Raw genomic sequence first — 27,621 nt, 5'->3', positions numbered from 1 at the left:
ACAAAGAGGGCTGGGGATGTAGCTCAGTAGTAGAGCACTTTGCTCAGCATGTAGGAAGCCCTGGGTTCATCCCTAGCGTACAAAGCAAACAAATGAACTAATGAATGAATACAGTTATGTTATATCCACACAAGAAAATATTACTATGCAAGGCAAAAGAATATACTCAACAACAGGGACCAATCCAAAAATAAATACACAGAATGAAAGAGGCCAGGCCAAAGAGTAAAGACCTGTATGACCCTTGTATATAAAACTCTAGGAAATGCAAAATTGCTATAGTGATGGACAGCAGATCAGTGGCCTGGCAGAGATTTCCTAAGGGTATAAGGGCACTTCTAGGGCTGGACAGGTTCCTTACCTTGATTACAGTGCTGACTTCAGAGGTGTCCACACAGGACATCAAACATGCAGTACTGTGTGTGACAAGTATACCTCAATCAAGCTCTTAAACAGGCAGAGCTTCAAGGGTAGCTCAATGGTAAAGCATGCAGTTAGCATGTGTGAGACCCTAGTGTAATGCCAAATACAAGAAAAAAACAAAACTGAAAAAAACTAGGTAAACAAATTCAAGACAGGTCCTGAAATTGAAGTTTTATTAGTTTTACAGTAAATGTTCCTTGGCAGGATATTTGCACTTTTCTTTCTTCCTTAAAGCAGTAGGAACGTGTATTCAAGAAAGCAAAGGTGAACAGTGGGAGAGAACTGGCTTTGCCAAGTGAACTTGGGCCAATTAATAGAAAAAGAGAGCAATAGCAAAAATAAAAGTACATGTTATATCTGGGAAAGTGTCGGTTTTCATGGAAAGGCATGATAGCTGTTTGTGCCTTTCTTTTTTCTTTTTTGTATTTTTCTGATACCAAGAATCCTCTAAATGTGAAATTAAAGCATGAAGGGAATGATATGGGGATTTTCCCTCCTTTTCTCATGCAGAATCGTCGTTCTCTGAGGAAAGGAAACTCAGGATACAACCTCCCGATGGTGGTTTGGAGGCACAGGGTCTTGAAGAAATCTGGGATCGATTAGTCTTCCTACCTCTTCACAGATCTAATCACTTAATCACTGAAATTTCTATACACTGACTTTTTTTGTTGTTTTTTAGACCTTCTCTAAAGTTCGTAACAGAATTCGGCAGCGAATCTGTCAGCACCTGACAGATTTCTTTGTTGGTAGTTGTTTTTGTTTTTTAAAATTTTTTTGGTACCAGGGATGGAACTCTGGTCCTTGCGCAGCAGGGGGCGAAACCACTGAGCTAAATCCCCGGCTGTTGTTGTTTTTTGAGACACATTTCGCTACGTAGTTCAGGCTGGCCTTGAACTCAGGGCGATATCCTCTGGGTTTGTAGTTTATTTGATCACTCCTTATTCTCTAAATGTTCATAAAGAGATTTTTTTTGGAATAATGGCCCCTTAATATGATCCTCTGTGTTATGTGGAAGAACAAAAAAAGAAATCTGCGATCGAATGACGGCTTTATCCAGAAAACTCCATAGCTCTTTAAGGTCAGACGAAAATGACAGGTAAGGAGACACTAGGCCTAAAGCTTCTCAGCTGAACTCGTGGCTCCCTCAAGTTTCTGACTGCACGAATTGTCCCTATTGGCGACTCGTAGAGAGCTTTGGTACCAGCCCCAAGGCTGATTGGTTGTGACCTGCGCGCGCAAGAGTTCCCGGCGCCTGCGCTGGATCTCTCGACCGGCAGTGGCGATGTCCAGTCGGTCTAAGCGGGAGTCTCGTGGTTCCACCCGCGGGAAGCGCGAGTCCGAATCGCGGAGCAGCTCGGGTCGCGTAAAGCGGGAGCGAGATCGGGAGCGGGAGCCTGATCCGGCAAGCTCACGGGGCAGCCCGGTGCGCGTGAAGCGGGAGGTCGAGCCGGCGAGTGCGCGGGATGCCCCGGCACCCCCAGTCCCAGCGGTGCGGGTGAAGCGGGAACGCGAGGCCGACGAGGACTCGGAGCCCGAGCGGGAGGTGCGAGGTGCGCGGAGCTGGGCCGGGCCGGGCACAGGTTCCATCATCGTGTCGTTTTCCCTTTTTAACCTTTCCCTGCTTGCCTACCCAGAAGGAAATGGGGAAGAGGAACCCAGACTTGAGTGTATTTTAATGAAGATAGTACTAAGCCTTGATAACTGTAATTATAGCATTTCTAAGCACAATAACAACAGCTTCCCCTTATCGAACGCCCAGCCTGGGCCAGATGCTGTGCCTGTGAACTCACAGGTGTTACCACCTCCAGTTTTTACGAAACCCCTTAGTGTGGGGCCTTGCTATAATTTCTGGAGTTAAGGCAGGAACACACTGTTGTAAACTGTACTCCTGTTCGCTGGGCTACCGTGGTGGTGCATGTGCCTGTAATTCCAGCACTCAGGAGGCTGAGGCAGGAGGATTGCAAGTTTGGAAGCTTAGTGAGACTGTCTCAAAACAAAATTTGGGCTTGATGGTGCACAACTGTAATCCCAGCACGAGGGAGGCTGAGGCAGGAGGATCACTGTAAATTCAAGGCCAGCCTGGGCTACATAGTCAGACCCTGTCTCAAGAAGAAAACAAAAAACAAAAAAAACTACTCGTGGTTCCGGGGATAGTTGCGCATGCCTGTAATCCTAGCACCCAGGAGCCTGAGGCAGGAGGATGACCACAAGTTCGAGTCCAGCCTGGGCTACATAGTGAGTTCAAGGCCAGCCTGAACTAAATAGCAAGACCCTGCCTCAAACAACAACAACAAAAAGCAAAAAATCCTACAACAAAAATTAAAAACTGCTTTTATATTAACATTCAATTTATCTGGTCACTTGTATATTTCATAATACCGTTCATGCCTCCTTGAATGTTTCTCCTCAAGTACTGAGGATTTGAACCTGGAGTCACACATGTCTAGACAAATGCTTTGCCCCTGAGCTACATCCTCAGTGCTGCATACCCAGGGCCCATATTTATTCTAAGACAGGGTCTTGCTAAGTTACCCAGGCTGGCCTTGAACTTGTGATCTACCTGCCTCAGCCCACTGAGTAGCTGGAATTACAGATGTGCACCACGGTGCCTGGCGTGGAGCTTTGCTTTGCTTTGCTTTGCTTTGCTTTGCTTTGCGGTACTAGGGATCGAACTCAGGACCTTCCTTGCACTTGTGCCACTGAGCTAAATCCCAGCCCCCATGGAGCTTTTCTTGAGTAGATTTTCCCATTTCTGTGTTTCTTTGTAATGCTAGTTGACCCTGAGTACATGTTTTCCATTTTCAAAGCTTGTGATGATTTTCTTTTCAGCAAAGAATGGCCGTGTGGATTCTGAGGACAGGAGGAGCCGCCACTGTCCATACCTAGATACCATTAACAGGTCAGTAGGGTAGAGAGGGTGAAGGTCTTAAAAGAAAAATGGGATCCATGCAGAAAATTGTTTGGATGGTGAATGAGATAACACGTTTAGAATTTTTTTTTTTTTTTTTTGGTATTGGGGATGGAACCCAGGGGAACATTCCAAGCCCTTTTCAGGATCTCACTGAGTTCCCAAGTTACCCAAACTGGGTTCAAACTTAAAATCCTGCCTCAGCCTTCCAGAGTACTAGGATTATAGGCCTGTACTACCATGTGCCATATTCACAAATTTTACTCCTTCTAAAGCTTTCTGCCCAGAAAATGAATGACAAAGTACATATTGTAGAAATGTCAGCACATTTTGTTTAAGGGTGAGCACATGCGTAAAGGACTCTTAGCCCAGCACTCTGGGATGCTGAGACAGGAGGATCGAAAGTTGGAGCCCAGCTTGGGCAACTTAGCCGAGACCCTGTCACAAAATAAAAATAGAGAAAGGCCTGAGGATGCAGCACAGTGAACTGTGTAGGGCCTAGGTTCAATTCTCAGTACTGTAAAAACAAACAAAAAGCTTGCCTTATTTTAAATTTGTATTTTGGAATAAGGGGATACAGAATATACTTGAAATAACAGTAGCAAACATAAATACTTCTTCAGCATTACTATATACTATGTACTTGTGGTTCAGATTGAAACCTCCTGTGTTTGGAAGATGGTCAGATCATGGAGGTGCTATGCTCTTCAGTGGACTGTGCTGGGAGGAGGTGGGTCCTGCTGGGAGGTGGGTCACTCTAAAAGAGGGTACATTTGTTTCTGGGGCTTCCCTTGTCTAATTCTGGTTGCCATGGGATGGGCATTTGCCCTCTGCCATACCATTTCTGCCTAGGAGCCAGCCAACTTTGGACTGAACCCACTGGCAGCTGTGAGCCAAATAAGCTTCTCCTTCAAGTTGTGGGTTACCAGGTTTCAGTGATGAAGAAGGTGGCGAATACTACAGCACTGTTCTAGATGCCTAGGATTCAGACAAAAACAAAGTTTATTTGAATGCAGAGCTAGTTATCCTCTGTGGTATTCTGTCATTCCCACATGGCCTGTTTCAACCTGTGTTCAAGGTTGGTGCTGTCCAATAGAAATTTCTGCAGTAATGGAATTACTTTGTATGTGTGAGTGGTGGTGGTGGTACTGGGTATTGAACCCAAGGCCTGTAAAAGGACTGAGCTGCATTCCCAGCCCTTTAAAAAAAATTTTTTTTTTTTTGAAGCAAGGTCTCACTGTGCAGTTTAGGCTGGCCTTGAACTTACTATAGCCCAGGCCGGCCTTGAACTCACAGTGATCTTTCTGCTTCAGCCTCCCAAGCGCTGGAATTACAGGCATGTGCCACCATGCCCACCCCCCAGCCCTTTTCATTTTTTAATTTTGAGACAGGTTCTTACTAAATTGCCTGGGCTGGGCTTGAATTTGCAGTCCTTCTGCCTCTCCCTCCCAGAGTGCTAGGATTACAAGTGTATGCCACCATGCCTGGCTGGAATTACTTTTTATAAGGGTTCTTCATTATAGTCAAGCAAGCCACATGTGGTTCTTGAATACTTGGAATGTGGCTTATGCCACTGGGGAATCTCAGTTTTGGTGCTGGGAATTGAATCTAGTGCATGCTTGCTAGGCACACCCTCTACCATTGCGTACACTCCCAGCCTAGGAACTGAATTTTAAGCTTTTTTTTTTTAATTTTATTGGTACATTTTAGGTATACAATATAGTGACATTCATCATTGGAAATTTGCACCTTTACATCATCTCTCTTGGTTCTTATTTTTTCCCCATTCCCCTGCCCTCCCTTCAACCCCTCCACCACTCCCTATTTACAAAGACTTTGTTTCCATTTTTTCATTTTTTCATTTAATTCCATTCCCTTCTTTCCTTTTCCCTACCCCTCCCACTTCCCCTTCCCCTTTGCACCTTTTCTTCCTATTTCATATTATCTATTATACCTTTTAGTCCTTATTTACACTTTTAGTTTTTCACACTAGAGAAACTACTGAATTTTAAGCTTTAAGTTTAATTATTTTAAACTTAGTTGTTGCCAGGCATAGTGGCACATGCCTGTAATTAGGAGGCTGAGGCAGAAAGATTGACACAAGTTTGAGGCCACCCTGGGCTACATAGTGAATTTAAGGCCAGCATGAGCTACATAGTGAAACCCTGCCTCAAAAAAACCCCCAAAAAACCACTAAATAAATAAAAATAAACTTAGTTGTTAATAGCCACATGTGGCTAGTGATTCCTTTATTAGCACAACTGTACAGGATTATTACCAGTTAGAGTTACTATTTGAGAAGAAATCCCTTTTTCACCTGTGGGTTCGGTGGGTGTAAAGTTTTTGTTCCTTTATAATACATACTATTTATACTAGAATAGATACAGTTACAGGTATTTCCTTAAAATTCTTCCAGCTTCCTCTTTATTCTTATGGACAGAAATATTTTTTTTTGGTACCAGGGATTGAACTTGGGACCCTGTGCTTTCAAGGCAGGTGCCAGAACCACTGAGCTAAATCCCCCCCCCCCCCCCGCCTCCCATTTTTGATTTTTTTTGAGACAGAGTCTCACTATGCAGTTCAGGCCGGTCTTTAACTCACTATATAGCCCAGGCTGTCCATGAAGCAGAGATCCTCCTGCCTCAGGCTTCTAAGTATTGGGATGAATTACAGGCATGTGTCAGCACTCCTGCCTGGAAGGTTTTTGACTGTTTATAAATGTATTTGTCTCTTTGTATCCATAGGGGATTGGTAGCAAGACTCACCATGGATACCAAAATCTGTGGATGCTCAAGACTCTTGTATAAAATGGCATCATGAGCTGGGTGTGCTGGTGTATTCCTATAATTCCAGCATTTGGGAAGCTGAGGCAGGAGGATCACCGAAAATTCAAGGCCAGCCTGGGCTACATAGTGCATTCAAGGCCACTTTGAAGTAGTGAGACCTTGTCTCAAGAAACAACAAAAAAAAAGGCATTGTGGGGCTGAGAAACCCCAAAACAGATCAACAAAAATATGAAATGAAATGGCATCATGTTTGCTTATAGTCTGCCTATGCTGTTATATACTTTAAATCATCTCCAGATTACTAATCCTTAAGCAGTGTAAATGCTGTATAAATAGTTGTCATGCTATGTTGGTTAGGGAATAATGACAAAGAAGAAAAAGGTATGTGTTTGTTTAGCTACGGATGAGATTATTTTTCCCCAAATATTTTTAATGCATGGTTGGTTGAATCCACTGGCGCAGAATCCATGAGTGAGTATAAACTACATCTAACAAGAAAGAGGGTCTAGGTGTTGGGTGTCTACGCAGATGCCGCAGTGAAGCCTTGGGCCTGGTGGGTGGCAGTGGGGAGTACTGAGTCCCTCTTCTGGTTTGTATCTGGTTGTCACCATTCTCTGAAGGATGCTGTGTGACATTGTGGAACGTGGAGCAACCACTGCTTCATTCAGATGCCCTCCTAGACCTTCATCCTTATTAATTGTATGTTTTTGTTTCCTGTGTTGTTTGGTTCTCTTAGGAGTGTACTGGATTTTGACTTTGAGAAACTGTGCTCCATCTCCCTCTCACATATCAATGCATATGCCTGTCTGGTGTGTGGCAAGTACTTTCAAGGTAAATGAATGTTATAAATTATGAACTCAAGTTTTCAGAGTTGTCTGTAGGTCTTTATTTTTAGAAAGTCAGTCATTCTTCTGCCAGGTACAGTGATGCACACCTGCCATCCCAGCTACTTAGGATCTAAAGCAGGCGGTTTTCAAGTTAGGCTAATTTGAGTAATTTTGTAAGACCCAATCTCAAACTAAAATAAAAAGGGCTAGGAATGTAGCTCAAGGGTAGCATGTCTGCTGACAATGCATGAGGCGCTAGGTCCAATCCACAGCGCCACCAAAGCTAAACAACCCCAAAACAAAAAAACTCATTCTCAGGGGATCATATTTAATTCTCTCTCTCTTTTTTTTAACGAAGAAGTTAGAATACTCTTAGAAAACCAATGAGGGGTGCTTCTCTGATTGATCAGAACCTGAATATATCTGAAGAGGAGAAGAAACTAGATCTGTGAAAGATTATGATCTCAAACACTCCAGGTTTCTCAGTCTCTGATTTTTTTTTTTTTTTTTTGGTACCGGGAATTGAACTCTGGTCCTTGAGTTTGCAAGGCAGGCAGCGGAACCACTGAGTTAAATCCCTGGCCCTGTCTGATGTTTTTATACTGGAATATTTTGGTAGTGCTAGAGATTGAACCCAGGGCATGGTAGGCATTCTACCATTGAGCCTAAGCCCTACTTCTTTTTCTTTTTTGAGAGTCATTTTGTTCCAAGGACTTTTTGTTTTTTTGGTACTGGGGATAGAACTCAGGACCTTGCACTTGCTAGACAGGTGCTGTGCTGCTGGGCTAAATCCCTGGCCCTCCAAGGACTTTTTAAATTCTGTTCTTTTCTGAAAATGTATTATTTCAGCTTCTTCAGACCAAGCAAACCCTATGTACATTAGATAGTATGGGATTCAAAAGAGATAGAAATTACGTTCTTTGTTCTCATAAAAGAGTTGAGGTTGACATAAAGCAATCAGCAAGTTCTATCAGACTATAAAGATTCCTGCTAGACTGAGGCAGTGAGTAAAAATGAGTAGGAGCTGGAATATGCAAAGGTCAATGTCAGTGTTTGAGATTTTGGAGAGGTGAGGTAGGATTAGCTGTGGTGTGTGTGTCCAGTTTATGGAGGAGGTGCTGTGGGACTTGAATTGGCAGGACAAACAGTGTGGGTGGGTTAAGGAAGGAGTGGCAATGAAGGAGTGACAATGTGAACAAAGTACATAGGTACTGGATTGTGGCATTTGGAATTGAGGACTGAGTGGTGATGGATTGTCATAGGATATGTCACTTTGTGTGCATATACATGCATATCCATATATATCTATATGTCATATGTAAGATTCTTTGACAGTCTTAGTTTCTGTTACATGTGAAACTAGCTTATATATGTATATGTGTGTACATTTATGTTTTATATTGAAATTAATTTCCCTAAAAGGAAAAAATATGAGAAGAGGAAAAAAATGGAAACAAGGTCTTTGCAAATAGGGAAGGGTGGATGTGGTGAAGGGAGGGCAGGGGAAGGGGAAAAAAATAAGAACCAAGAGACTCATGTAATGGTACAAAATCCCAATGATGAATGTAACTATTTTATACCTAAAATGTACCAATAAAGTTAATGGGGTAAAAAAAAATTAAATTAAAAAACAATAAGAAATTAATTTCCCTAATCAGTGTCCCTTTTTTTGGCCTTTGAGTTGGGATCTTGCTATGTAGCCTAGGGTGACCTTGAACTTGCTCTGTAGCCCAGGCTGGACTTGAACTTGCAATCCTCCTGCTTTGGCCTCCAGAGGGTTTATAGTAACAGATGTGTGCCACTGCATTCAGCTCCAACCAGTGTTTTAGTGCCTTCTAGGAAATGAAGCAATTAATGTGCTGTTCTTTCTTGCTGTTTGGTGATGAGAGTTCATGCAGGAGATGCATGTCATAGGTGGTATAATGCTTTCTTTGCTTTTAACATGTTCCAGTACAAAATAACAAAAGGAAGAGCAAACCTGATCTGTGCCTTTTTAGGATCTGCCCTTCTCAGAGCCTTTCCCTCTTCCCTATAGGCCGGGGTTTGAAGTCTCATGCCTACATTCACAGCGTCCAATTTAGCCACCATGTCTTCCTCAACCTCCACACCCTCAAGTTCTACTGCCTTCCAGACAACTATGAGATTATCGATTCCTCACTGGAGGACATCACGGTGCGGATACCACAGGCCTGGTTTGGGGCAAACTCTTCTGTGAGCAGGTCCAGGGCTCCCTGGGAACTGGCTCACCTGGGGTCAAGGGAGACTAGATGGAGGGAGAACTGGAATACATTCAGGATGTCAGCAAGTTCGTGATGACCTCCATCTAGTCTGACATAATGACTATCATAACTCTGGGGAGATCCTGCCCCTCTAATCCCATGGAGCCTGAAGTCTCCAGTCCTGCCCAGAAGGGAGGAGCTACTCTGCTCTTGTACGCTTTTTTGTTTGTTTGTTTGGAACCAGGGATCGAACTCAGGTCCTTTCGCTTGTGCAGCAGGCAGTGAAACCACTGAGCTAAATCCCTGGCCCAATATGCTTTTTTTTGGAGACAGGGTCTCGCCGTGTCTTTCAGGCTGACCTTGAATTCACTATGTAGCTGAGGCTGGCCTCAAACTTGGTAATCCTTCTGCCTCCACCTCCTGAATGCTGGTATTACAGGCTTGCACCTCCACACCCAGCTCGCTTATATGCTTTAGAAAGCTGAGTATTGCATCTTTCTGCCTCAGCTTCCTGATTGGGATCTTTTCTTGTATGGTGAGACATTCATGACCAAAGCATTTTTGGTTTTGGTTTTGGTTTTGGTAGACATATCTTGTGAACTGTTTATAGCTGTAAAACAACTTAGATTTTTTTTTTTTTTTTTTTTCTCTCCAGTATGTGTTGAAGCCTACTTTCACGAAGCAGCAGATTGCAAACTTGGACAAGCAAGCCAAATTGTCCCGGGCATATGATGGTACCACTTACCTACCGGGTATCGTGGGACTGAATAACATAAAGGCCAATGACTATGCCAATGCTGTCCTTCAGGTATGATTAAGAATTAGTAGAAATTAGTACCTATTCATATTGCATCTTGATCCTTTTTACTTTTGCTTCCTTTTCTCTCATGTCTCCTTCCATCTCCAGAACCTCCTCCAATCTCTACGTAGTCTGTCTTCCTGTTTCCTTTTTTCTCCCATTCCCAACTTCCTGTTTCCTATTATCTTTTATTTTGCTCTTTTTTTTTTGACACAAGGTCTCGCTATGTAGTACAGGCTGTCCTTGAACTCACTATATATGTAGCCCATGCTGGCCTCGAACTCACAGTGATCTCCCTGTCTCAGTTCCTGCCTCAGCCTCCCAAGTACTGGGATTGCAGGTATGCATCACCATGCTTGGCTTTAATTTTCTTTTTTTTTCTTTTTTGCCTGCCTCTCTCTCTCTGTCTTTCTCTGTCTCTCTCTCTGTCTCTCTATCTCTCTGTCTGTCTCTGTCTCTCTCACTGTCTCTCTCTCTTTCTCTGTTCTGTCTCTCTGTTTTCTTTCTTTTTTTCTTTACTGGGAATCAAACCTAAGGCCTTCTCACTACTCAGCTACATAATCTGTGGCCCCTTTATTTTTAATTTTGAGGCAGAGTCTCAATAAGTTCTTAGACTGGGCTTGAACTTGTGATCCTCCTGCCTTAGACTCCAAGTGCTGACATTATAAGTGTGTGCCACCACACCTGGGTTGATCATTTTCCATCCTAACTGTGCATTCACTTGAAATTATATGGTTTTATTTTGGGAAAACATCAGTTTTTTTTTTTTTCGGTACCAGGGATTGAACTCAGGACCTTGCACTTTCAAGGCAGGTGGTGGAACCACTGAACTAAATCCCTGGCCCTAGATGAATTTTGTTTTATTTTAGTGTTGCAATGGGAGATAGGGACCTGTTTCCCCAAATGGTTCTCTCTACTCCAACCAAAAAAATGATGATGAAAGAAGGAGCACTGTATTTGAGTTTTTAGCCTTAGTACCTTGTGAAGCTTAACATCATCATAGACGTAATTAGAAAATATTAAATAAGTTTGTCAGTGCATTCTGACTTTAATGCCTTTATTATTTTTTAATTCCTTTGTGATATCCACATCTGCCAAATGCCTGAAGAACTGTACTTTGTATGGATTTCAGTGTGAAGGATATTTCTTTGTTTTCTTTTTTTTTTTTGGATATGGGGATCGAACTTGGGACCTTACGCTTGCGAGGCAGGCAGCGGAACCCCTGAGCTAAATCCCCAGCCCCTTCTTTTTTTTTTGAGTCAGAGTCTTACCATGTACTTCAGGCTGCCTTTGAACTCACTGTGTACGCCAGACTGGCCTCAAACTCACGGCAACCTTCCTACCTCAGCCTCCCGAGTTGCTGGGATTACAGGCATGTGCCACTATGCCTAGCATGAGGTATTTCTATAATGTGGGCTCTGGGTAGGATCCTTTGAGGGTTTGTCACTTCAGCCTCAAGCCTGAAGTCACCCCAGGTCACCTCAGGTCACCCCAGGCCTGTCCCAAGTTTCTATTAGAAGAAAGCAAGCCTCAAGAGCTTGGCTCCAAGAGGTCCTGTGAAGGGGCTTTGGATTAACCAGAGTTTGACTTCTAGGCTCTGTCTAATGTTCCTCCTCTCCGGAACTACTTCCTGGAAGAAGATAATTATAAGAACATCAAGCGCCCCCCAGGGGATATCATGTTCTTGCTGGTGCAGCGTTTTGGAGAGCTGATGAGAAAGTTGTGGAACCCTCGGAATTTCAAGGCACACGTCTCTCCCCATGAGATGCTTCAGGCTGTTGTCCTTTGCAGCAAAAAGACTTTTCAGATCACCAAGCAAGGTAAGGAACAAGTTATCCATGTTTCCCTGAGTTGAGAGCAGAACCAGTTTGACAGATAAAACTTATTTCCACCTTGCAGTGACTGAAGTAAGTAAAGTGACTAATGTAGCCTGAAGTGAGTGTTTGATGGGTAGCATGGTGAAGTTCCTCATTCCTCTGATTAGTTGGCCCTGCTCAGACTCCCAGGAAATTCTGCTGAATAGAAAGTCTGATCATTTGGTAAAATAAACTACAGCTCAGGGGAAACCAGGAGTCTGGGAAAGGGGCCCACCCTTTTTAAGCCTCTGCTACCTGTGCTTCTCATTTTGCCATGTCCCATTCTAGGGTACTCCGGTGAACCTTTTTTTTGGTACTGGGGATCAAACTCGGGTCCTTGAGTGGCAGAACCACTGAGCTAAATCCCCAGCCCTAGTGAACCATTTTGATTGTTCTCATCTCTCTGGTCCAAGTTGTTATTACATTGTGAGTAAAGTGGGTCCTGACTCTTAGTACCTGGATCTCCTATGGTATCTGCTAGCACATTGGTTTGTTCAATGTACATCGTGGTGCTAGGTTTTAGAGCTGCCAAGATAAGATTTTTCTCTTCCAGGAAGGAGCCTCCAGGCTAGTGGAAAGATAATTGTGTAAAAAGTGGTTACAGGATCTTAACTGCTGTCACAAGTGTCTTGTTGGAGACAGCATGGGGCAGGGACTCCCAGGTGAACATGGGGGAGGTAAATCAGAGGCCAGAGTAGAGGAACAGAGCCCTGAATTTTAGGCAGAGGAGGAGGAAGCTCAGGGATGGACATTACTGGTGGAGAGGATGGCGGAGCAGAAGCACAGATGTACCTGGCACAGACAGACTGAGAATTGGGCCTGGGCATCTAGTCTCGGTGGAGGAGAGGGGACTAGATTTCCTGGTGTGTATGATACCATAGGAGGTGGACACTTCCTAGTAGTGGAGGGAGTCAGTGAAGGCTTTCAAGCACAGGTGTGACATCAGGTCTGTGTTTGTAAAACATTTCCCAGCTGAGGAGTGACTTAGAGGGGAAGATCCATAGTGGCTTTTTGTTTTTCTGGTGCTGGGGATCGAATTTAGGACCTTGCACTTGGGGGGCAGGTGTGGCACCACTGAGCTAAATCTTCGGCCCTTCAATAGTGGCTTTTAAGAGTCTGGGGTACTTAAGGAGGAAAGGAGAACAAGGGTGTGGTGAGGTAAGTAGATAAGGAGTGGGCCCCAGGAGACCCTTGGGGTTTTAGGGAGTAAGATGCCCATTGGAATGGATGATAGGTATTGATCGGAAGCCTTGTGATTTATTGTCAAATGAACTACTTGAGCATGGTGTTTAGTACTTTGCAACCTCCACAGTATCATCTTACTCTGAGTACCTCACCCTTCTTGTTTTGTTTTTTTTTCTTAAGGAGACTAACAATAGTTATTACACTGTGTATCATTATTTTCAAAGATAGAGCTGGGGATTTATAGAGCTGGGGATTTAGCTAAGCGGCACAGAGCCTGCCTGGCAAGCGTGAGGTCTTGAGTTTGATCCCTGGTACCAAAGAAAAAGTAGTTACTTAGAGTACAAGACAAACCAAAAAGATTTTTATGAAAAAGAAACAGATAACACAAAATTTTCTTTTCAGCAAACTAAGATAAACTCTGAGCAGGGGACAGCCAAGTTGTGTGCTGGGTAGGACCATCTGAGTCCAACAGCTAGGATTGCTAGGGTATTTTCTGTTTGTGGGGTCATTTTTGTTTCTGAACCAACTCTATGTAAGGTCTGTAGGGAGCAGGGAAAGGGGATGTTACTAGAACCTCTGCAGTAAGTCCTAGTCTCCTGCGAGCCACGGCAGCACAAGGCGAATTATAGGAAAGGTAGAAAAATGAGACTGAGAAGAAGCTGAGCTTTGGGTCTGATCAATGCTGCCCTGGGCAGCAAAGACGAAAGCCCCCAGCTTACCGCACCTTTTATTCAGTACTCAGTACATTGGGAGAAACAAATGTAACAAATGACTTGCAGAGAGTTCAGTACATCCTGTGCAAATAAGATGAAACAATCCAAGAACAAAGAGGAACTGAGTAGATGTTTATTCCTTCCAGGTTATTCTCAGCTCCCAGGATGTTTCTTCATCCTGGAGAATCACAGCATCACTGGATCATTGAGGTCTCGGTTGTGACCGGAGGCCAAATGGAGTTATGTCACGGAATTCCATAGCTGAGCTGTAGGCAGGAGAACTAGGCTAACCAAACTTTTACCCTAAAATTATGTAGCATTGCTCCCAACAAAGGTCCTAGATTTTTACGTTAAGGCTGCATCAAGGTATGAGATTTTCATGGAGACTGATTTTCTGTGAACTGTGGCTGGATATATCCGTGTCAGCATTTGCAGAGATCCCCAAATAACTCATAGACCAAAGGTGGATATTGGGGCCTTTTAGCTTTTGACAGATTTGGAAAGTTAAAGCAAAGTTGGTTCCAGAGTTAGAAATCTTTACCCTAACAAACTTATTTAGCTTCTTCTACTATTACCACTGTCTGTCTTGTCGCATAAACATACTTCCCTCAGTCTCTGGGACCTGGGCCATTCATTGTCAGATACATAGTCTAGTTTTGATCATTTGTTGTCACTTGAAAACACTGTACATGGGTGGGAGGGAAGAATGTCATCCTTTGGAGTTGGCAGAGGCTTTTGGATTTTATTTCCCTCCTCCCCTCCCGTCTCCTCCCCCTCCTTTCTTTTTTCTTTTTGCTGTGCCCAGGGCCTCATGGCTACTAGACAAGTGCTGTACCACTGAGCTACATCCCAGCCCCTGTCAGAGGCCTTTAGGATTAGGGAAATGAAGTTAAGAAAGATACTGCCTTTGAGATTTTAATTGGGTGAGCAAAGAGGAGGTGAATAGAAGGAACTCTTAATTGGTAAGGAAGTTGCTTGCCATTATCCCAGATTGTCTGGCGGGGAGGTTCCTCGGGCACCCACCGAATGGATCAGGAATATTGTCCATGTGACTGATCCCAGAAACCATTGTTCTAGATCCCCCTAGATGCCTTCCTGGTGCTAGCTCTGGAGTCACCTTCCTTGCAGGACAGGAATATTTGTAAGCTACAGGAGAGAAGAAGGAAGTCAAAGCTTCCCCAAGAGAAGTGGTATTACAGGGTCATTATTCATGTTTGTCATCACTGGTGATGAGATAGGATGTAGGGTAGAGATGATAGTTGAAAGTCCTTCTGTGGGGCTGGCAGGTGCAAGCATCTAGGAGGAGAGTGGAGACCAGAGAGGAAGAGCTTGACCTTGAGGAGTGCCAGCATTAATAGAGGCGCTCACAGTGGTGTGGCCACAGAGGAAGCAGGACTGTGGGGTGGGGCCATCCAGTTCGCGGTTTGGGTCCTCTCAGCCTCCCATTTTCAGCATGCTCTATTCTTTCCTTTTTTTCAGGTGATGGAGTTGACTTCCTGTCTTGGTTTCTGAATGCCCTACACTCTGCTCTGGGGGGCACAAAGAAGAAAAAGAAGAGTAAGTCATGTTGCTTTTGAAAAGGAGCTCTTTTTCCTTTGCTCCCTGCCAAAAATCTTTGCAACCTCCTATCCTTTTGTTCTTTGCTGTTTATCTTTTTTGGGGCAAGGGGCTAGTATCTGTTGTACACATAGACTAAATTTTCTTCCAGAATAGGACTCTTTCCATAATTTTAGGTTTTTTGGCCTTAGATTTGCAGTCGTTATACCTCAGTTTCCTCAGAAACTGTGATTACAGATGTGCACCACCATGCCTGGATTTCCTTATTTTTTTATTAGAATATGGGTATATTCCCAGTAATGTTTTTGTTTTTGTTCTTTTGAGACATGATCTCACTATGTAGTTCAGGCAAGCCTTCAGCTCACTATGTAGCCCAGGCTGGCCTCGAACTTGCAGTGATTTTCCTACCCAAGCCTCCTCAGTGCTGAGATTGTAAGCGTGTGTCCCCATGCTTGGCCCCCAGTGGTATTTTTAATAAGCAGAAATCCCTGGAAGATAATTATCTTCAGGTCAGATACAGCAAGATAAGTATGTTGCCACTTATGTAAACCAAAAAAGTTGATCTTATAAAAGGAATAGAACAGTGGTTGCCAGAGGTAGGACGTGGAGGGAGGAGGGGAAGAAGAGAAGATAGTTAATGGGTACAGGTAATAGTTGGAAAGGAGGAGTGAGTTCTAATGTTCTATAGCAATGTGATAATGATGTTTGACAACAGTTAACTGTATAAATAGCTAGTAGAGAGTATTTTGCATGCTCCTAACACAAAGAAATGACAGATGTGTGAGGTGCTGGATTTGCCAGTTGCCTCATCTGATCATTACACATCATGTACCGGTGTTGAAACACCTTTGCAGGTATGTGTAGTATGTGCATAGTTATGTCAATTTAAAAAGTAGGGGCTGGAGGGGCACCAGGGATTTAGCTCATTGTTATGGCGCCTGCCTGGCAAATGCAAGGTCCTGAGTTCAATCCCTGGTCCAAAAAAAAAAAAGTAGGGGCTGGGGATGTGGCTCACTGGCAGAGCGCTTGCCTAGCATGTGGGAGGCCCTGGGCTCAATCCCCAGCACTATGAAATTAAAAAAAAAGAAGTTGGCAAGAGATCCTGACCCATTTTCGAATTGAGGGTCAGTCAGGTCACATGTTGTGGACCCCGAGCCTCCTACCTGTGCAAGAGTTAGTGTGAGGAAGATGCAATGGGTGGCTTGCCTGGTCTGTGGGTTGAAGGTTAGAGTAAAATCAAAGCTAGTTCTGCAGTCTAAGTGTGAACTTGGAGGCCTAAGGTGGCCTCTGGGGTTCCAGCCTTGGAGTCCCTCTGTCCCTCAACATTCACACTGGTTTAGTGGTATTAGATGGGGTTTTTTTTCTTTGTTTGTTTTTTGTTTTTTGTACTGGGGATTGAACTCGGGTCCTTCCGCTTGCTCAGCAGGTGGTGAAACCACTGAGCTAAATCCCCGGCCCTAGATGGTTTTTATGAGTGGTATTATAGCTACTAGTTATAGACTGCAGAGCCAGGTGAGTCATTTTGGAGACCTAATGTGGTTTTCCTGTCTTTTGTGTTCTGATGGCTGATGATGTCTTTTTTTTTTTTGGTACTGGGGATTGAACTCAGGACCTTGCGCTTTCGAGGCAGGCAGCAGCACCACTCAGCTAAATCCTCAGCCTGGCTGAGGATGTCTTGATGTGGCCTGGTGCTTTTTCCACTAGATGGCCCTGCACTGCTACCACAGGTCTTCAGCCTGTGCTTGCCTTCTGAGTTCTTTTAATTTGTGTCCTGGTGGATTCTAGGACCTGGTTGTGCTTTGTGTCATTGCTTTGCTTCCACTTTGGTCCATCTCTTAGTTTGTTGTTTTTTTTTGTCCAACACAGGCCAGGCATCGCCTCCTTTCCAGGGTGTATGTGGTTATGGGAAGTACCTGGGCTAGACTGTTTTGCTTGTGATTCATACATCTCCAGGCTCTGTAAATCAAAGGTTGTCTTGTAGAGGAGACATAATGTAATTATTTACACAATCATGGAGAAACCATTGTGGTGTGTATTACAAAGGAAAACTTCTGGGTTTAGGGAGAGCTCTGATTCTTAGGCTAGAAGATGCTGGCTTATTTTAGAAATATAGAAGTTGGCCGTATGTTTTGACATGCTTTCCAGCCTCAGAGAACTTGTACTTTGTTTTCTGTTTGTGCAGCTATTGTGACTGATGTTTTCCAGGGATCTATGAGGATCTTCACTAAAAAGCTTCCCCATCCTGATCTGGTAAGTAGGTTGAGCCAGGTTTTGGACCAGTTTATGTTGCCTGAGGGATTTCGGGGCAACAGAGAGATGCTTAAAGAGCTGAAAAAGCTTCGTGCCCCTGAAGAGTTCCACTGAGCCTCTTCTCAGTGCTCTCTTGCAGTGTGCTGCAAGCTGAGGAGCTAGTGGTTGGTGTAGTCTGCAGGCTAGATTTGCCCTCTGAGTGGTGCTGGCATGTTTTTCCAAAAATATCAGCCAAGCTTTCTGCATAGGCTAAAAGCTTTTTAGATAGCAAGGCATAAAAATAAAATTCCTCGGAAGAGGGAAAGTTCTCTGTTCTCAAATTCATCTGCTCAGGTGTTATTGCTGTGTATGAGACTGCCCTGGGTGCCTCCCTCATCCCTGACAGCAAAGGCACTGCTCACATTCCTTCCTTCCCTTTCTTCTCACTCATCTTTAGCCAGCAGAAGAAAAAGAGCAGCTGCTCCATAATGATGAGTACCAGGAGACGATGGTAGAGTCCACATTTATGTACCTGACGCTGGACCTTCCAACTGCCCCACTCTACAAGGACGAGAAGGAGCAGCTCATTATCCCCCAGGTGCCACTCTTCAACATCCTGGCCAAGTTCAATGGCATCACTGAGAAGGTAACCCCTGTGCATACCTGTCCTGCTTGTATTTCCCTGTCTCTCTCTTTTTTTGTTTTTTTTTTTGGGTGCCGGGGATCTAACTCGGGACCTTGCGCTTGGGAGGCAGGCGCCAGAACCACTGAGCTAAATCCCTGGCCCTTTTTTTGGTACCAGGATCAAACTTGGGTCCTTGAACAGGCTTTCAAGCAGGCTGTGAAACCACTGAGCTAAATCCCCGGCCCTCCCTGTCTCTTGACGTTTGCCAGGCAAGTCCTGTATCACTTACCTACACTCCAGTCCGTTTGTCTTTTTTTTTTTTTTTTGGTACCGGGGATCGAACTCGGGTCCTTCGAGTCCTTGCGCTTATGCAGCAGGCGATGAAACCACTGAGCTAAATCTGTTTGTCTTCTTTTTATACTTCAGAATCACCATGTGGGTGGAATGCATTATTACTATAAATTATATTTTCTCTATTGAGCCTCTCAGGCTCTTTGGTTTTCAGCTCTTTATTTTTTTTTTTTGTTTTTGTTTGTTGGAATGGGGGATCGAGCTCAGGACCTTGCGCTTGCAAGGCAGGCACCGGAACCACTGAGCTATATCCCCCCAGCCCCTTCAGCTCTTAATTTGCAGTACCCTGTCTTGTGTGTCTCATATGTCCCTGTTAGACTGCTGCCTGCCCCTGGTTACTAGAGAGTAGAGACTCATAAAGGTAGGAAGACACTCCCATCCTTTTAAAAAAAAACCAGAACATCAGCATTAGTGTGAGAGAATTGCAGAACTAAAGTATAAATAAATGAAATAATTTTATTACTGTAATTGTACTCTTTATCAAGTTAAAAGTTTCTTTTTATCTGCTCGGGTGTTTCTTGATTTCTTAGTTTAATTCCTTCTTTTGTTCTAGATGGTTTGAATCTTTTTTAGGGGGATTACTGGGAATTCTCTTTCTTTTTTTCATCTCTTTAATTGCTTGCCTTACCTGGTGCATTCATTCTATTGGGGTTCATGGAGTTGTAGTCCTTGTTATCTCTTTCTGGAATATCCTGGTACTAGGAATTGAGCCTACAAGAATAAGCAAGAAACAATTTTATATATGTGTAGGTACTTCTTATTGTGAACTGATGATAAAAATATTCAAACATTTCTCACCTTTTAGTCATGGCAACAGAGAAGCGATATTTTTATTAACAGCTTTTATATTTATGCATACATATCTATAGTTTAAAGAGTCAAGAATTTTACAAGGATTGGTTTTTAAAAATAACACTATTTTTAGCCTCTTTTGTTCTTTCAAAGACTTCATTTCTGGCTAAATATTTTCCTATTTACCTCTTTATCCTTAAATACTTATTCATATTGACACTTTCAAATTTTATTTCAATTTTTAGGCAATTTCAATATTAAATAAATAAATGCCCTTCTCTCCTTTACACACACACACACACACACACACACACACACACACACACACACACACAGAGAGAGAGAGAGAGAGAGAGAGAGAGAGAGAGAGAGAGCGCGCTATATCCCCAGCCCTTTTTTAGAATTTTGAGACAAGGTCCCACTAAACTGCATATGCTGGTGCTGAACTCACAATTCTCCTGCTTTAGCCTTCTGTAATAGCAGGGATTATGGGCATGTGCCACCATACCTGGCCAAATGGTTTTGAAGTAGTTATATTCTAATTTTAAGTTAAAATATTTTCCTGGGCTCAAAAAACCAAAACAAAACAAAAAAACAAGAGCTGGGTGTGGTAGCACATGCCTGTAATCTCAGCACTTAGGAGGCTGAGGGAGTTGAGGCCAGCCTGGGCTACATAGTGAGCTCAGGGCCATCCTGAACTACAAAGTGAGGCCTTGTCTCAAAATACCAAAAATAAATAAATGAATAAATTTGCCTGGGAAGCCTGGGAATCCCTGCAGGAGTCTGTTCCCTCCAGAACTCACTCCAGAGACAGGCTTTCACTGGTATTTTTCTCTGGTAATGGTTAGTCTTTCACTCTTACCTTTTTACCAAGGATAAAAATTTGTGTTAGGAAAAACAAATGCATGATTCATGTTCATGAGCGTTTAGCCCTGTGGCTGCACAGTTGCCCTGGCCCTTCAGTGTTCCTTCTCCTTGGGTACTAAGGAAGCCCTCAGGAAATGTGGCCTGCCAGTGACTGCCACTGAGCCACCTCCCCAGTCCCAAGTCTTGGGACCTTGGAGGAGGGAGGAGCATCAGAAGTTTGTGGCCACCTCTGTAAGAGTACTCTCAGAAGCTGGGGCTCTTGACTGTTGGAAAAGTCAGGAAGTTCTTTCTTTATGAATTGAATAAATAAGACTTGCGTGGTTTTAATTCAGCTTTAAACAAATCCTCTTTCTCATTTGACAGTGTTGTTTTCCTTATAGAAGCTGGTACCCACGTCACTATGGTTATAGTTTAAGAGTATGGTTATATACCGGCTCAAACGGTGCCCACAGTTGAGGTATTTTAATCAGCCTCAGCCAGAATGCTATGCTTAGCCTCTTCTGTAGTTCTGGGGTCAGGTGTCTTCTGAAGTCTAGTGTGAGGCAAAATTGCATTTAAAAACAAAGAAAACTTCATGCCCATGCTCCAGTATATACTGAATTGCAGCACGCATTAGTTAAGTTTTTTCCTTTCTCTAGGAGTATAAGACTTACAAGGAGAACTTTCTGAAGCGCTTCCAGCTCACCAAGCTGCCTCCATATCTAATCTTTTGTATCAAGAGATTCACTAAGAACAACTTCTTTGTGGAGAAGAATCCAACAATTGTCAACTTCCCTATTACGTGAGTATCATCCTTCAAGCCCGCCTAGGGCCCTGGATTTCTTTTTGTACGTTGGTACCATTATTAATTTTGGATCTTCTCAGTTGTGGATTGCAAGTAACAGAGCCTCCCTACACTACCTAAGTTCAGGTTTTTCTCAGGAGGATGCACTTTTTTTTTTTTGGTACGGGGGATTAAACTTGGGTCCTTGTGCTTTCGAGACAGGCATCGGGAACCACTGAGCTAAATCCTTGGATGCACATATTTAAGGGACCCGAAGGGTAGATTTTTATCTCCTTCATCTTCTCTCTGGCTGATGGCTGGGAATTGTGGTCTCAGCATAGGGAAGTGCTGAGCAAAGTTATGTAGGGCAGGTAGGATTCGGCCTGGCTCTGCTGATTACCCCAGCACCTGGGGCTGCCTCTCTCCCTTCTTGTACACTTTGCTGGGTATAGACGGGGATAGCCCCAGAGTCACCCTTCCATCTTAGTGCCCATTTCTCCTTTTATCCTCAGATTAATGTCTAGAATGTGTTCAATTTCTTCCTGTCGACAGGGAAGTTGGAAATTGTGATGTATTACTTTGGGTTTTTTTGGTACCGGGGATAGAACTCAGGACCTTGCGGTTGTGAGGCAGGCGGTGTCACCACTGAGCTAAATCCCCGGCCCAACTTTGTTTTAATTTGTCATGCAGTTGTGTTTTTAATGAACATTTGTGAGTATTTTAATGGGTGATTAGAAGGAGTTATAGCACATGTTTTCAGTTTGCTGCTTTCTAACTCAGAAACACCCCTTTGGGATTAGACCATTGGTTTTCCATTCTCATGAAACAAGGTTTTTCACATTCTGTAGAAATGTCCCGGAGAACACGGAGAAACCTGGCAGTGGGGCTGGTGGGGAGAAGCCCGAGTCTCAGTGTGTGGGCGTTTAAGTAAGGTGAGAGGAGAGTTCTAAAGAGTAAAAGAATTTGGACAAGGGTGTGATGTTTAGCTCAGTAGTCTTTTTATTTGTTTTTCGTTTTTATTTTTTTGTTGTTTTTTTTGAGACAAGGTCTCACTGGGATTACAGGCATGTGCCACTATGCTGGCTTCTGTAGTCTTTTTAAATATTTTAACTTTTTAGTCTTTTAAAACTTAATTAATTTTTATGGTACCAGGGATTGAACCCAAGGGTCCTCTACCATTGAGCTACATCTCCAGCCTTTTTTACTTTTGAGACAGGTCTTGCTAAATTACCCAGGCTGGCCTCTAACTTGTGATCCTCCTGCCTCAGCCTCCCCAGTAGCTGGGATTATATCCATGTACCACCATACCTGTCACTTTACTTTTTTATATCTTTAAAAAATAGTTTAGGAGATGACAAATGCTTATCTCCTTTTTTCTTTCTTCTTTCCACTTCTATTTTTCCAAACTATACCAGGATTGCCAATTAATTTCCTTTGAAAATAGTTTCAGTTCTTAATTCTGTGTAGGGTTTAAAAGAGTCCCTGGGTGTGGTGATACACACATGTATATACTTGGGAGGCTGAGGCAAGAAAATTGAAAATTTGAGTCACATCTGGGAAAGACCCTATTTAAAAATTTAAAAATAATAAAAAGAATTGGGGATGTAGCTCATTGTGCAGATTGTGTGTTTAAGAGTCCTGAATTCTGTCTGTCCAGGCAGTGTGACCTGGTGTAGGCAATTTGCCTATTGTCTGCATGTGTTCTCTGTATTTTCTCATTAGTAAATGAGAGGGTTGGGCTGAATAAGCCCTAAGGGTCCTTCCAGGTCTAACATTTTATTTTTTCTGGATTTCATGATCTCTGAGAATCTGAACAGTGGGTGGTGAGTGGAGAGGGGATTATAGGAGAATTTCTTAATGAGGATTACAGAAGAATTTCTTTCTCTCTTTTCCCACATTTCCTTCCTGTTCTTCACTAGTATCTTTGTGTGACGAGAATGAAATGGGGGACATAGAAGCTGGCTCTCTGCTACCTTGAATGGGAGCACAGAGGCACTTTCCTTGAAATTCCATGGATCAAGGTTTTATTTCAGAATTGGCCTCTTGTGAATTGCCACTGTCATCAGTCTGTTACTGGTGGGAAACTCCTGGACCATGCCGAGTGAGGAAGACCATGTGTGAATGGCAGCTCTGCTCAGTTGCCACAGAATCTGCTGTACCTTGTGGTTTTCTTTTATACTGGGTCTTAAGTGTATTTATTTTCCCACCAGTTGCATTTGGCTGTTTGGTAACTGTCTTTGGTGATTTGCTCTTCAGAACACATACTCTGAGAGGTTAAGGAGAAGATTCTTTCATAACTACTCAGCCTTTTAGAGGACTTCAAACTACGATCCATTCTGGAAACCTGCTTTTTAATTATGCTTTGCACTGTAATTGCTTTTAGAATAATATGGTGTAGATGATTTGACTGTCCTTGAAAAGGATCCTCCTTTTCATGCCCAAGTCTTCTCCTGTGTTTTATTCATAACATACTCTTTTTTATTTTTTTTGGTACTGGGGATCGAACTCGGGTCCTTGCACTTGCAAGGCAGGTGGCGGAACCACTCAGCTAAATCCCCGGCCCATACTCTCTTTATCTTAAAGAAGTATAGACTTGGTTAAATGCCCTCTGCTCATTAGAGATAGGGTTTTTTGAGGGCAGCTAACTGCCCTTTTTCTAAATAGGACTGTTGTTTTGGTCAAGATAAGTGTAGTTTGCTCATTTTAGAACAAAACAATGAAACATGTATTTGTTCTTTTTTGCCACTGGAATAATTTTAGTTCAGTCATGAAATTTTTTTTTTAATTAATTTTATTGGTACATTTTAGGTATATAATATAGTGACATTCATCATTGGAAATTTGCACCTTTACATAATCTCTCTTGATTCTTATTTTTTCCCCATTCCCCTGTCCTCCCTTCAACCCCTCCACCCCTCCCTATTTACAAAGACTTTGTTTCCATTGTTTTCATTTTCTCATATTAATTCCATTCCTTTCTTTCCTTTTCCCCACCCCTCCCATTTCCCCTTCCCCTTTGCCCCTTTTCTTCCTATTTCACACTATCCATTATACCTTTTAGTCCTTATTTACACTTCCAGTTTCTCACACTAGAGAAACTATTTGGTATTTACACATGTGTGTCCTATTTATTTCACTTAAGAGTATGCCTCAATGTGCATCCATTTAGCTATAAATGTCTCTAAGAATGTCATGTCTAAATGTCTAAATGTCATGAAATCTTGAGTGCAAGCTTCCCAGCAGCACGACATATGAATCGTGGCCTTGTTGTAAACGTGTTAAACTCACAGCTCCTGAGGGTCAGTAATCCTGCCCAGAGCTGGGGTCCTGAAATAGGGGTCAGCAGCTTTGTGGTCTGCGTGTGTAGAACCACTTCCCTAACTTCTCCTTGGTCTGATCCTGGCTTTCTTTTCCTCATCACCAGAAATGTGGATCTGAGAGAGTACTTGTCTGAAGAAGTACAAGCAGTCCACAAGAACACCACCTATGACCTCATTGCCAACATTGTGCATGACGGCAAGCCCTCAGAGGGCTCCTACCGGATCCACGTGCTCCATCATGTGAGTGGCTGCCCGCTGTCTTGGGGCACAGAGTGGTGGTGTCCTTTTGGCATTTCAGGAGGCAGCTCCTTCAGTTTGCCCTTCCATGGCCTGGCTTCAGGACTCTGGAAATAATTGAGCTGCTGGTGGTTAGTTTAAGGGAGTGGTTCTCAGTTTTGGGTGTGCATTGGACACTTGGGGAGCTTTGCAAAGTCTGGATGCATAGGTACCAGACAGTTACATTAGGACAATTCCATTAGAATACAGTTCTCAGCACAGGCAGAGGCCAGGCATGTTGCTGCACATCTGGCCCAAAAAGTCAGCGTCGAGGTTAAGATACTATGCATCAGGTGTCTGGAGAGGTTTAAAGTTGTCTTGGTGTTTTGAAGTTCCCCAGGAGACCCTGATGTGAGAACCTCTGTCCTGGACTAGAGAGCTGCCAGCGTGGTGTCCTTGGACTCTTAGCGTCAGTAGCGTCTGAGAGCTTGTTAGAACTGCAGACTCTCAGCCTCCCTCAAGCCTACAGAATCAGAATGTGAATTTTTTTTTTTTTTTTTTTTTTTTGGTACCAGGGATCGAACTTGGGTCCTTGCGCTTGCGCAACAGGCGGCGAAAATACTGAGCTAAATCCCCGGCCCAAGAATGTGCGTTTTAACAAGACTCTCTGATTTCTCTGAAATTAGTTTATGAAGCACTAGAGTAGAGGCTCTTTTAGCTCAAACATTTTGTGAATTTGTCTTGAGCTGAAAACACAAAACATGTACTTGAGATATATTTGGTATTGCAGATTTTTAGCACAGATTGTTCTATTTTGATCTCTTCTGGGACTGTGGGTTTAATAATAGCTAGCATTGTTTATCAAGTGTTTTTCTGTGGGCTAGGATGTATGCCAAGTACTTACTGTATGTTGTCTTTTTATCCTTAAAACACATCTCCACCTCAGTGTGGGGATGCACGCATGTAATCCCAGCACTTGGGAGTCTAAGGCAGGAGGATCACCACAAGTTCAAGGCCATCCTGTGCTACATAATGAGTTCAAGTTGAAGGCCAGCTTGAACTACATAGTGAGACCCTCTCAAAAAACAAACAAAAAAAACCCCCTACACCTGCAAGACGGGTATATCGTCTTTTTTACAAGTGCGAAACCTAGGCCCCCAGTTTGAGTAATTTATCTGAAGTCAGTAGAATTAGGATTTCAATCCAGATATTTGGCCCCCTTAAACCAGGAATGGGGCTTTTTCTGGGATCCTGAGTTTTTCCTTTTTTCCTTTTTTTTTTTTTTCCCTCAGTACTGGGGATCAAACCCAGGGGTACTCTACCATTGAGTTACATCCCCAGTCCTTTTTTTTTTTTCTGAGACAAAGTCTTGCTAGGTTCAGGCTGACCATGATTTTGCAATCCTGCTTCAACCTTCTAAAGTAGCTGGGATTACAGATGTGTCCTACCACACCCAGCTTGAGCTTGCTTATGTGTCCTGTATTTGGAATTCTTGGAATATCTGGAATGTTTATATTCTATAAATCCAGTCCCTGTCATTTGTTAGAAGTTTGGATGGGTGAGACATGTGGGCTACCAGAGGTGCCTTAATCCAGAAACCTCTTTCCCTCTTGCTTATGGAAGCATGTAGTGAGGTAGTTTGGCTCTATTCATTTTTCTGGCTTTGCAGACCATAGGAAACAGGTTATTATGATGGACGGTGTCCACCGTGGCACTTTTTCTTGACTGTTGGTGCTGTTCTGTGCAGTGAAGCTGTGTATATGGGGGAGAGTGTCCACTTTTACATTCTTCTAGTGTCCAACTCCTGAGTGTGTCTAGCCCATCATTTTTGGACAGGAAGGAGATATCTTAGGTGAAGATATCTTAGAGAGCTTCTCTTTCTGCTTTTTCTTCTTCTTTTTTTTTTTTTGTACCGGGGATCAAACTGAGGTCCTTGCGCTTGTGAGGCAGGCGGTGGAACCACTGAGCTAAATCCTCGGCCCTCCTTTTTCTTCTTAAAAGTTATCCCGAGTATTTCAGACTCCACTGTATTTCGAGGGCTCCTCAGCAGGACTTGAGGTTGCCACAGTGGACACACACACAGCTCTGTTGATTGAATCATGCTAAGGTCCTACTTCCTTCTCCTGTGAATTTTGTTGGTTGATGTCTAGTGGCTATTCTGAATTTTTTTCTTTGGGCTGCAGTCCTTCCTTCTATACCCTTTCAGTTTTAGGGAGCAGACTAACCCGGCCCTTCATACTTTCTGCAGGGGACTGGCAAATGGTATGAATTACAAGATCTCCAGGTGACAGACATCCTGCCCCAGATGATCACACTGTCGGAGGCTTACATTCAGGTGGGTGTGGGATGAGTTAGAACCTTGGCTGGAGGCTTAGGTGCCTGTTGGAAGGTGCTGAAGAGTGAGATGGGGACATGATATGGCCCTAAAAGTCAGTCAAATTTTCAGGAAAGAAGAATAGGTAAGTATGATAATCTGTGAGGATACAAAGAAGTGTAAGTTCAGGTGAGTTTTGCAGAGCTATGTGTTCTCATTTCTAGGAGGAAGAGCCTGGCCTGTGCCCCACTGAGCTACATCACCAGACCCTCATGTTGCTTTTTTAGAATGAGAACAAAAGGAGAAAGTGGGTGGAAAAATGAACATGGAATGGTTGGGGGGATAGTCTGAAAAGTTCTAAATCATTAATGTCTGTGGTTTTCTTTTCTGACAGATTTGGAAAAGGAGGGATAATGATGATGTCAACCAGCAGGGGGCTTGAAGGATGAGGACAGTGCATAAGAATACTGAAGCTGTCACTGAACGCAGACTGACTGCAGATTCCCTGGGCCAGTCCAGTTTTTATGGGTTCTGGCTACACCAGAGCACCAGAGGGGCCAATCTGCCCAGGATGTCCCTGTGCTGTCCCCAGCTGTTTTTTGGATCAGGTTATTGTAAATTGATGTTCCTTTCTCCTTCCTGTCTATCTCCCTTTTTGCTTCAGCAGGTGGAACTTTTCTACAGATGGATGTAATTTATTTCTGAGTAGAAAGGAGTCTCTGAAGGACACATAATGTCCTACAGACATCAAGCCTTGGGATTCTGGGAATAAGAGCGTGAAGACAGTAACATAAGTCATCTTTTGTAGGTAGATGATTTTCTTTCATTTCCTTATGTGTTTTTTGAATAGATTAAATATTCTGTTTTTAAA

The 27,621-nt window shown here is 43.3% G+C and overlaps 1 protein-coding gene across 2 annotated transcripts; it reads left to right on the top strand.

Moving 5' to 3' along the window:
- Positions 1–1,497: 1,497 nt before the first annotated feature.
- Usp39 (ubiquitin specific peptidase 39) lies at positions 1,498–27,621 on the top strand. 2 transcript variants are annotated; one of them, XM_087204284.1, is made up of 13 exons: positions 1,498–1,519; positions 3,253–3,322; positions 6,854–6,948; positions 8,980–9,116; positions 9,819–9,971; positions 11,557–11,782; positions 15,196–15,273; positions 17,456–17,523; positions 17,960–18,148; positions 20,776–20,918; positions 24,325–24,460; positions 26,685–26,771; positions 27,145–27,621. In XM_087204284.1, the coding sequence occupies exons 1-13, from the start codon at positions 1,513–1,515 to the stop codon at positions 27,190–27,192; spliced, it is 1,437 nt and encodes a 478-aa protein (XP_087060410.1). In that variant the 5' UTR covers positions 1,498–1,512; the 3' UTR covers positions 27,193–27,621. The 2 variants fall into 2 exon arrangements, with proteins under 2 accessions (XP_087060410.1, XP_004844655.2); XM_004844598.4 differs by lacking the exon at positions 1,498–1,519 and adding an exon at positions 1,653–1,973.

The sequence above is a fragment of the Heterocephalus glaber genome, unplaced genomic scaffold (genome assembly GCF_053883595.1).
Source record: "Heterocephalus glaber isolate CG9 unplaced genomic scaffold, H.glaber_assembly_v1.0 deba00000470, whole genome shotgun sequence".
NCBI lineage: Eukaryota > Metazoa > Chordata > Mammalia > Rodentia > Bathyergidae > Heterocephalus > Heterocephalus glaber.
Note: the sequence above shows the minus strand (reverse complement) of the source record. Positions and strands in the feature narration are given on the sequence as shown.